This window comes from Pinus tabuliformis, chromosome 5_1 (assembly GCF_031772625.1).
Source record: "Pinus tabuliformis cultivar Carrire ecotype Pingquan chromosome 5_1, CPIR1, whole genome shotgun sequence".
NCBI lineage: Eukaryota > Viridiplantae > Streptophyta > Pinopsida > Pinales > Pinaceae > Pinus > Pinus tabuliformis.
The window spans coordinates 838,602,823-838,615,172 of record NC_142305.1 but is presented as its reverse complement, the minus strand read 5'-3'; the positions used below and the strand labels follow the sequence as shown (position 1 = coordinate 838,615,172).

Here is a 12,350-nt window from a genome sequence, read left to right as displayed (position 1 = left end):
GTTGATAACATCATCTTGGGGGGTATTCTTAATTTCTCCATCGACCATGCAGAATCTTGGGGACACAATGCCCAGGTTGATCCTCTATCTGATTCCATCAGTCTTCTGTTAGAAGATCACCAATTATTGATATTCATATGGCTCACCTCCAAGCTACTTGGCGTAATTGAAGGACTGGAGAGGCTATACTTGCCAGAAGGTTGTACCATTTCCTTATCAAAGATTCTCTTCTAGGTTGATTATCCCTATACAGGAAATGGGTGGGATCTAGAGGTTTATCTAATCACTCTCCTATCTACATTGAATTTGCAAGTGTAGATCGCAAGCCAAAATTTCCTTTTAATTTCAACTCGACTTGGCTCAAGGATGAGGAGTATACCAAAATGGTCATTGATTATTGGAAAACAATTCCCCTTGCTCCTGGACATACTCTCACTGAATCCTTTGCTAAAAAACTTCTGTGTCTCAAGCACAAAACAATTGACTGGGCCAGAGAGAAAAGAGTAAGGGACGATCACCTCCTTAATGATATTGAAATTGAACTTGCAAATATGGTTGGTGTGGATGGTCGGGGTTTTGAATTTGTTTAAGAAAAATAGCGTCTTATCAAACTTGAAGCAGAGAGGACCAGGATCCTAAAGGACAGAGAGGAAACCTGGAGACTTATGAGTTGATCCATTTAGCTTCAATCTGGGGATGATAATACAAAATTTTATCATCAATTTGCAAATGGTTGACGGGACATTAATACTATCTAGAATTTGGAGGATGATTCTGGACACTGGGTACAATCATTCAATCATCTGGTCACTCTCAGTACCACTCATTTCAGTTGGCTCTACAAAGCACCACAGGAAGCTACTCTTGCTGAGATTATCAAAGTGGCAGGGTTGTTTCCTAGATTTTTCAATCATGAAGTTGCAGAGGATCTCGTCAAGCCAATATCTATGGGTGAATTGGAAGGCACCCTCAAATGGTTCAAGAAAGACAAGATCCCTAGACCGGATGGATGGCAGGTAGAATTTTATCTTGCTTTTTTTGAAGTAATTGGAAATGATCTACTTCAGGTTATTGAAGAATTTCGGGTAAGTGGCCATATGTATGATGCATTTAATTCAACCTTCATTGCTCTCATACCCAAATCTGACTCCCCTTAGACCTTCAATGACCTTAGGACCATCTCTCTCTACAATTGTATTTATAAGATCATAGCCAAGTTTATTACCAACCACATTAAACCTATTTTATATGATTATATCTCTCCATAATAGTTTCCTTTCCTTAATCATTGTCAAATTCATGAAGTTGTTGGTACTGCTCAGGAGGTCCTCCATTCCATCAATATCAAGAGGCTAAAAGGCATGATCCTCAAGATTTATTTAGCAAAGTAATGTGATCATACTAGTTGTCTTTACCTGAGAATGCTTTTGACTCATATGGGCTTTCCCTTAGCTTTCATCGAGTGGATCATATATTGTATTACCAATTTTTCATATAGTGTACTTATCAATGGTTCTGCTTATTCCTTCTTTCATGCTGAGTGAGGCCTTAGATAAGGTTGTCCTTTCTCTCCCCTACTATTCTTACTTGTCATGGAAGGCTTGAGTCAGTATTAAAAAGACAGGGAAGACTTCAGGGTATTAAAATCACCAACAGCTACATCCTTACCCACCTTCCTTTTGTTGATGACGTCCTCATATTCCTCAATGGATCGATTAGAGGCACAATTGCATTTTAATCTATCCTCAGATCCTTCTGTTTTTCCACAGGCATGGAATGCAATCAACTTAAATTGACTCTGACTACTATTGGTTGTTCCCTCAATGAAACATACACTTCTCATCAACGATTTCCTTATACTATTCTCCCATTTGATGATGGTCTTTAATTTCTGGGATTTAGACTGAAGCCCATACAGTACAAGCTAGTTGATTGGGTATGGCTTGTGGAAAAAATTGAAAGGCGACTGAATATCTGGCATCATAGATGGATCTCTAGAGTTGGCCAACTCACACTTATCAGATCTATATTGGAAGTTACACCGTTCTACTAGATGTCATTGGCATGGATTCCAAGGGGCATATTACATAGAATACAACAATTGTGTTGCAGATTCTTATGGAAAGGGAAACAAGAAGGCCATACATATGCTTGGGTAAGATGGGAACTCATTGCTCTCCCAAAGAAAGGGGGCAAATGGGGCATGAAAAATTTAGATGCCTTTGCAAAAGCATTAGCAGCCAAAATGGGATGGCAAGTTCTTACTTCAAGAATCTATGGACTAAGGTGGTAATATGGAAGTATATTAATCCTTTTCATATTCTTGATTGGATCAGGTGACCAACTTGGAATAGAATAAATATATCTACTATTTTGAGAGCGGTTTTAAACTCTATCATACATCCATGATGTATTAACCTAGAGGATTGGTAATGGTAACTTGGTTTGTATTGGCATGGATCCCTGGTCTAGATGTGGGAATGCTTTTCATCTCCCCCTTGAGATACTACACTTCCTCTTGAATGCATGTATCACTAGACTTGCCCAAATAGTTGATCTATTGGGTATACATACCATCTGGCACAATGATTGGCAAACCTATATTAGTGCACTCTTAGAATCACATGTCTGGATCACTAAGGGAGAGGATGAGGTCATCCGGGCTCACTCGTAGCATGGTTGCCATTCTCCTAAGGAAGGATATCCTCTCATCTATTCTACACACAAACCCCTTGTTTCTGATTGGTGGTGGTGCGCTCTCTGGAAGCCAAAGTCACCTCCCAGAGCTAAGCTACTCATGTGGTGTATACTCTGCAACAAAGCCCCTACAGGGGACAATTTATAGAAGCAATCATATTTTGGACCAACCTGGTGTATACTATGTAAGCAGGCATCAGAATCTATTGAACACTTATTTCTATTATGTCCTATTACCATTGTATTATGGCATAATGTACTTGCAAATATACACCTTCCCAATCGTTGGCATGGAGCTAATATATTGGAAGCATGGAAATCGTGGTGGTCTGTTGCACACCCAACCAAGATTAGGAACCTCCCTCTCCTGATATGTTGGTGCATTTGGCTGTAGAGAAATAAGCTTATCTTTACCGATACCTCCCCACTTTTGCCACAAGCAACAACACATCTCATAACAATATATAACAGTATACCGTAGGATTAATTCCCTCACACTACTTGCAATATCTTTGCCGAGAATATTGACAAGAACATACCTTGGGAATATTTTGATGGTTTAGCACAACAGCAAGGTTGTGGTGGGGGAGTGTTACTACATATTACTGGAAATCCTTCTTATAGAATCGAAATGGGACTGGGAGATGGAACCAATAATTTTGCAGAACTTATTACACTCAGACATTTACTATATTTTGCACTTGAGAAGGGATGTCATCACATACAGATTTTTGGTGATTCCAAACTTATCATAAATTGGTTTAACCAACAATCTGCATGTCACATGCACACACTCCGGAACATTTTAGATGAGACTATGCTTCCGAAATATCGATTTGATTATATTTCTTATCATCACATATATAGGGAGCACAACCAGGTTTCTGACAGATTATCCAAGGAGGGGACTTTGGATGATCCAAGAGTAGACAAAGCAGGAATTTTACAGATACTTCCATAGATGTTATGATGTCTAGCAACAAATTGGGGAAGACAAGCCCTAATTTTATGGTTTCTTGAGATATGACTGTGATCATAATTTTTCTCAGTTATTCATGTATATATGTTTTATTTGACAAACATATCATATGTATAATTTATTAGTCTCCCAACCTAGGATAGTATAATTTTTTATAGTATCAAATAGGTAGTGGAAATAACCACCCTTATAGCATATGCTTTCAAGTATCTACAACATGTAATTTTCAACATTTTAATGAAAATTGTGATTTTTCCTTGGGCAAAAAAAAACATTGTATGAGGAGAAAACCATAAAAGTAGGCACACTTACATGAAGCAAACATTAAATGCACATACATCATCTTAATCCTAAATTTATCAAGTATTGTAACATATCAATGTATATAGTGGTCTATTTGCGTTATCTCGAGTGGTTAGGAGGAATGATTTTTATCCTCAATACCCAAGTTCAATTCCCACAAGTGACATGTCGAGCTCATGACTTTGAGCCTTGTACAACCCTATGTAATATCTTGTTGTTTCCTATTGAGATGGAGGGTAAGGTATTTTTTTACCCTCAACTTCAGTTAAAAGGATTTCACAAACATAGATTTATATATATAAAAAAAGGAGAACATTGTGGCTAATATAGTGTGTTTCAAATAAGATTGAAATCAATATAACAATCACATCAACACCAACATTCAATTGAGATAAGTATAGTTATGGTTTTTGTATGACCATTTTAAATAAGAATGAACATTAAGATATTTTCTCACATTTATAACCAAGGTCACATAATGGTGTTTCATGACATTATTTAAATAATAGAGTTGGAAAAATTGTAAGTGAATATCATAGCAATGCGTTGTTATATGACATGATGTAAGATCAAAGCATTCGTATAAACTTTTGTTTAATAATTTAATGGATTGTTACAACATTTGGTCTTTTCAATTGCATATGTGTATGGTGAATTCTTATAATGCACATTATTTCTTTATGGGGGCATAGTTACTATTTAGAAGGAGTGGACTTTAGTAAAGTAATTATTAATTTATAATTAGAAAGATCGAAAAATATTAATTATTCTTGGTATAGTGTTGAAACTTACCATGGTAATTATTGCATATGTGGACTAGCACTACTTTTTGAATTCATCTAATTAATTCCTATTTACCACATTTTCCTACATGTATCATTCCCATCACACATTTATTTCACTAGGCATGCCCTATTATTGTTGCTTTCTCATGTGTTTGAGTAAGGATGTATCCTCAAGAGGAACCATGAATCAAAAGAGAAAATAAGTAGAAGGATAAATGCACTATGGGGCGACTTCATATTTCCTAGATATAACTCAGGTGTTAAAATAAACCTAATCTAGAAACATAAGCATAAGGAGAACAAAGAAATCATTGAAATGTAGATTATTGTCCAAAACCATGTCTAAAACCATCATCACAAGTGCATTGGATCATGCTACCCTACCATATTAGTAAGTATTAGATGTTAAAAATACTCATAAGCTTGGTGACGAGGAAACAAAATAAATATTGCAAGGCTCATTTCACCTTGGTTCCTCGCCTTTATACTAGCATTACACTTTGATATTACAAGACTCCTTAATCTTGGTTACCTCTTTACAACACAAAATATATCCATAGAGTAGATGTTGCCTTTTATTGCATGAGATATACTAATAGAGTAACTAATAGTCAAGAACAGTACAAGACTCATTTTACCTTGGTTACCTCACACTAGTTGAATAACTAGTACTTGATGATATTACAAGATTGTTTTTATCTTGGTTACCTCTTTGTTATGTGAATTATCACTTCAAGGAAAACTTCTTCTAGCAGAGGTTATAACAAACGTTTGTAGTGTTATAAAATTGGCAAAAATTGTCAAAAAAACTTTTGTTGCAACATTTGTTTGCAGTAGTGGATGTTTTAGCGGAGATTATAACATGACTTCATCACAACTGAAAAAATCTAGGTGGTCGAAGGTTTTAGTAGATGTTTTTTTAGCAGTATGCTTCATTAAAAAATAGCACTGGTGTGCTAAATATATAAAAGCACCAGGGCTATATACCTAACTAAAAGCACCAAGGCATTGAATGCAAAGAACATGGTGCTTGAAATATATACCACCCCAGTGTGTATATTTAAGAAAAAATGCCTCGGGGTGTTCTTTTAAGGAATGACACCAGGGTAGGAACAAAAATATTGCATACCTGGTGCTTTTATTTAAACTCGTAGCTCTGACGCCTATGATTTGTACAAAAGCATTGGTGTGCTATTGATATAAAATAATTTGTGCTATTAACTTGAATAATGCACCGAGGTTGGAAATAATATTTTGTATCATCGAGGCATTAGTTCTATGACAACATTGGTGCTTTAAGAATTACAATGCACCAGAACATTAAATGCAAACAATATCAGTGCTTGAAGAATATAAAGCCCTGGTGTTGTCATTTTTAGAAAAGGCACTGGGCATGCAAAAATATTTCCATGATGGTGCTTTTAGATAAAATAATGCACCGATGTGTGTTTATCTTATAGATGCACTGGTATTTTGTATGATATTTTCTCTTTTTTAGAACCAACGACCTATGATAGTGTAATTATTGTGATTTTTTAAATCCGTTATTCATAAAAAAAATCGACATATATCTTATAACACTGTTCGTATAAATTATATTTTGATTAGTGCACTTGTATATGATGTTTGGATTAATTTGTTATATCATTAGATTTCACATATATTCATTATAATATTTAAACATCCATATATTTAATCAGTGGTGTAATATTTCACAATGATATTGGATAACACAATAGAATAAATTAAAATTTATTTTATTATATGTCATAAGAGGCTCTTTGTCATACAAAATGGAATAGATATTGGTAACCCCTTGTCTTTCAATTGGGACATTATGTCCATTACATCAAACAAAGTGTCTAATTTTCATAAACAATTATTTCAAAAAATACAACAACTTGCATTGATATCCAAATAGATCATCATTCTTCGCTCGAACTACTATTAGTGCTTGAGCTACTTGCATGACTTGGGTTATTTGGATGAAATTTTTGTTGATTGCATCAATTGTTTTTGTCTTCTTGATCATGTTCCATTTGCAAACATAAAAATAAAGTGTAATGAGTGTATCTACACTGGTGAGAATAATGTAAATTGAAATAAATAATATACATCAATGTAAATTGAATAGTAATGTACCATAGAAAGAAATGACTCGTGAGTTGTACATATAGTTTCAAAAGCATGTCTCATGCCTTTTTGCAACAACTCTTCTGTTGGCATAGTTTCATACTTTATTTTCTGCAAGTTTATAACCCATTATAAATCATAGATTTAATATAAGGATCTTTTTGTTCTATTAACTATAAACTCATATAAGAAAAACAACATAGATACTTACAAATTTTACAATTAATTTCTGATATGCCAACATATACTCACAACCCATATTTAACCTAATGTCAGTCAATTCTTCTTATGACTCTTCTTTGTATGTTAGCACTTATTTGAAGACATTCAAGGATGGTTGTTGTAAAAAAATTTAAAATATACTAAAATGAAACCTTGAGTTGTTATAAGGAAATATTAACAATTACTCATAAACTTTGATATCAACCATTTTCTTCGTTATAGTCATGTTTTATGTGTTGAATGAGTTCCATTTTATTTTCTTTTTTCCAAAAAAATACTTAATGCTAAATTATTTGTTTATGTGTAAAAAGTTAATGATTACATACATTTGAATCACCTTGTTGTTGAGATGGCTCCACTTGTGATGCAATTATGTCTATTTCTTTTACCATCTCCTTGTACACTTTTTTGGACATTCATACTGGCATGTTTCGCATATCAGCTCCTTGATTCTTTAGGATTTTCATAATCTTCCCGAAAAAAGTAATAAACGATTTTTATATTGATATATGAAAAATAAATATAATAAAATTGATATTAATAAATGAAAGGCTTGTAGTAATATATACATATAATTCCAGAAAATCATTTTAATTAGGAATATTACCTTCTAAATGATTCTTTTTTGTTGTTGTATGTTTTTTCTATTGCAACTCTGACAGGTCCCATTGACCATGCTCTGAAAACGCTTCCTGTAGTTTAGATATAACTTGGTTCTTGGAATCATTCTGTTGATTTTTGTATTGTAAGTGGAAAGTATATTTATATGTTTGTTCCACTATATCTCTCATGGCTTTGTAAATTATTTCCCCTTTCATTAACCTCCAGCACCACTCTAGATGAGATAAGGACCAATTCATCGTCATTTACATGTTCTATATTTGTATTTTCGTAGAACGACATTGATCTTTTCCTTCGTTGTTGCTCCCTGTATAACATTAAACATATATGAATTAATAGATTGTTTGAAACATGTTATATAATATTCTTAAGTATAATATTAAAAAAAAAAACTCATATTGAATATTCTTTTTTCATTCACTTGATTCATCCTTATGTAATTTTTCTATCGGGCTTTTACGCTCTTCTGCACTTAGATTATAAATAATCTTATGCTTTTTTAGATGTGTTATCATTGTATTGATCAATGTTTTTGTTACTTGACAACTTTTTAGACATTTTTAGACCGATAGGCCTTCCTTTGAAAGAGCTTTTCATCGTCCTTCTGATTCTCAGATAGACATCTGGTGTATTTGGTTTAAGTGACATCTGGTTCATGTTTATGTAATCTGATTGACATTTGTTCAAGTTAAATATCTCATATCTTTGTGACATCTGTACACAGATTTCTTTCTGACATCTATACACAAATTTCTATTGACATTTGTGCACACCGCCGGACTTCTAGAAGAATCAGTTTGAATTCATTATAGAGTTAGTTTTTGCTTTGAGTGCTTCTTGGTCAAGAAAATAACAGGATCGCTTTAAAATGATATCCTGGTGCCGAGAATAGCGGGTAATCTGTTTCTTTTGCAGAGCTTTAATCTCCGGCAATTTCGATTAGGGAAACTTAATACAGATCCTGGGAGATTTTTAGTCAAATTCAAGCCAGACTTAAGCCACAAGATCGGTGGGCGAGGAAATAAATCAATGCCTGTATTTGCCACTCAAATGCAAACGGCATAAAGTTTTCACAATCTGGAAAAGGAAACAGACCCGTTGTTAAAGCCACTGTAAATAACCCTCATTTGCTTTAGAATGGAAATTTTCTTTTTTTTGGTCGGTAGATTGATTAAACTCTCGGGTTTTCTACCGTAAATAACTATGTTTTCCTTTGGAAGGAAATTCCTTGCCAGTGGATTGCTTGAACTCTATTGCTTTTCCTGGTGTAAATAACTTTCTGTAGCTTTAGAAGATAATCCTCTTTTTCCTCCTTTTCTTTTGGAAGAAGCATCCTCTTTTGATAGGTTGAACAAATTTGATCTGAGAAAAAAAAACGTCTTATCAGTCGGCTCTGATATTTCGTAGCTTTCTTCTTCTTTTTCTGAGAGTCTTCAATCAGGGAGCATTCTCAAGGGTTCGCCCGCTGTAGCTGGATCATTATTATTTAAGAAATATTTTCAGCGCCAGAGCAATATTAAATCCGGTGAACTGTAGTTTATCTTCATTATTTTCCGCAGATTTTGAGAAAAAATTTCAGATACATATTTCAATATAGTGTTTTCAATCTTTAAAGAACAATGGATATCGTTGATAATTTTTTTAGATTTTCCGATTTCATTTTGATTCTCGAAAGTAAACTAAATTTGATATTTACAGATTTTGTTTTCTTTACGCAGATGTAAGAGATTCAATACTCTAGGCCGTCAAAGCTTCCAGCTGGTCAAGCGGTGCGCACAATTTTATGAAACGATGGGCCGAAGCAGGAAACATCGAAGCCTGCTACACTCTAGGCATGGTAAGCGCACTGATTCTTTAATAAAAGTCCGCGTAGTAGCCCATGAGATTACTTTATTTAAACGTTTACGATTCCAGAGAGCCGCCTTAATTTAATCCCCCTTCATGTGCAGATCCGATTCTACTGTCTTGAAAACCGAGGCGGCGGAGCATCATTGATGGCCAAGGCCGCCATTTCATCACACGCCGCAGCCCTATACTCCCTAGCCATCATTCAATTCAACGGCAATGGAGGCACAAAGAAAGACAAGGATTTCAAAGCCGGGGAAGCCCTGTGCACCAGGTCAGCATTTCTTGGCCACGTGAACACCTTGCGAGAGCTCGGCCACTGCCTGCAGGATGGTTACGGCGTTACCAAGAACATGGCCGAAGGAAGGAGCTTTCTCGTCCAGGCCAATGCCTGGGAGCTCGCCTCAATCTTGCCCGCCCATTACTTCAGAACACATCAAGATACACGGCTCCAGCCTTTTGAACCATGGCTCAAGAACCTAAATGGCGGCAACAGACGGCAAAATCATCTCAATCCTATTGATTTATTTTGGTCCTAAGTTGAATGCAAACAGAGATGGATCCACCAAATTTTTTGACAAGTTTGGATCTGAATATGGGGAAACAATTTATGAGAAACCTAAATATTAAGAAAAATAGACACTTGGACCAAAAACATAGAGAATTCATATTTCTTTTATCTTTTTTGCTCCAAATCACTCTCACAAATCTAAAAAATGCGAACTGCAATGAGAAACATTGATTGTGTACTTTAGGATGGGGAGGGGGGTACTTTATACGCAAAAGATAGTGTTTTAAGGTCCCACACTTTGACTATTTTATTTTTTATTTTATGTTTTTTCATGTGATTTTAACCTAAATGATTTTCTTTGGAGGATCAGCCAACCCAACGTTTCTAGCAAGTTGAAAAAAGGACTCCAGCAGAGCCTTCAATGCTTCAGTTCAGAAACATATCTAAGTTAGGGCTTCATTCTCTTTTTTGCATAAATAGTGGTTTTTGTAAATTATATTTCAGATGTTTAATCAACAAAGTTTCTCTCAGATATCTCTTCCTCCATTAGAATCGGATTTGCAGGTGCAATCTACTTGGTTGTGACTTGTGAGAGTGTTCCCAATACTTATTTTATGCTTTTAGCTCTTACTTTTGATATTTTGAGCTTCATGTCTATTATATTTCTGCTTTTACTTTTAGGTCAAATCAGTATTGAAGTATCGGTTCGCCATTTGCTTTTAGGTACATTACAGTCCTAACAACAAACCATTGGTAGCAGAGAAATTACACAAGGTCTATCCAGGCCTTCTATGTCTGCCATACTTCTAAAGCATACATAAACAACATTACTCTTTTCACATAGCAAAAAAGCTAAAGAAATCTGATAAACCTTTTCGGCCAGTACCAGCACACAGGATCTCACAAGACCAGAGGTTTTGGGAAGATTCTGTCGTCACCTGGAATAATCAATATCCAAGCTCTCTCAAGGAAAAATCTTTCATTTCCAAATTATGGAATCTGATTCCAAAGTTTGTCACTTGGAAAATTTGGAAGAAGATCATCTTCCACTAAGGCAAGGGAAGCCATGAAAGCAACGATGTTCATTAGTGAAAAAATTAGGGCCTGCTACAAAAGATCAAAATGAGGCAATCAATTATACAGACAAGTAATTGCAATGGGTGAAAGGTTGGGGTCTTGAAGAGTGGACTCAATTTTCAGACTCCCCACCTGAGATTCTTTCCCCAGTTCAGCCCACTCTCTCATGTATATGGTAATATATTCTTCCTTGATGGGAGAGCAAAATGAAACCTAGGCAGAGCATGGGGAGGGTGCTCAAAGGACCCATGAGAAAAGACAAGACTAAAATTTGCTCAAGCATGAGCATGTGACCAAACCACAAATAATATTGCAGGACACATTTTATGCAAAGGCCTAAAACTGACATCCAAATTAGAGATTTGAGACATCAAAATTGCAGAGGACTCCAAAATTATCATTGACATTATGAATGGGGTGGCCTTCCCCACTAGCATTAACTTGTCAAGAATTATTACTGAAGATAAATCATTGACCTCAAACTTAAAACAATAAGTTTTATGCAAGTCTATATAACTTTTAACTCATAAACCAATGCACTTACTTATAAGGGGGCTGATCTCAGCACAAGAGATTCAGATGAACAAATCATCTTGCAGTAATACTCTCAGCATTAAGTAATATCTGGCACAATCTAAGCAAGATCATTCTCCCCCAGTGCTCCTAGTAGTTTTCCTTGTTAGCTTTTGATTTTTTGTGCTCACATCAGGTGTTAGTGACACAGTCCCATACTTCATCACTGAAAACTCCTGATTACCATTGATTTCGTTATGCTGCCACTGTTAGAACTCCAAGACCTCAACCAAAGGGTACGCTGTGAAGTCCATCTACAATATAACTCTAATGGCATTTTCAGAAGTACCAAACTAGCTGATTTTTCCAAAAAGAATCTCTCTCACCACGCAGATCAAGGAACTCACAAAGAAACTCTGTGACTACAAACATTGGTTGTCAGCAGCAGAGGCTCAATCTGTGGGCCTTGTAACAGGGCAACAGGTGACTAATGAAGAGGAGTACTATAACAACGCCTACCTTAGGTCTTGTGAAACATGTGGCAGTTCTGCAGCACTCATCGAAGAATGAACTCTAAATCATGACATTGGTGGAACGTCAAAGGGGAGAAACGGTATTCGTTATGGACAATTAGGGCATGGATAGCTGAGAAAACAATAATTGA

The 12,350-nt window shown here is 35.4% G+C and overlaps 1 protein-coding gene across 1 annotated transcript; it reads left to right on the top strand.

Annotated features, from left to right (window-relative positions):
* The first annotated feature begins 383 nt into the window (after positions 1–383).
* On the top strand, positions 384–10,802 carry LOC149167491 (uncharacterized). The gene is made up of 4 exons (XM_089430501.1): positions 384–554; positions 759–1,085; positions 9,482–9,577; positions 9,690–10,802. The coding sequence occupies exons 1-4, from the start codon at positions 384–386 to the stop codon at positions 10,122–10,124; spliced, it is 1,029 nt and encodes a 342-aa protein (XP_089286627.1). The 3' UTR covers positions 10,125–10,802.
* The last annotated feature ends 1,548 nt before the right edge of the window (positions 10,803–12,350 follow it).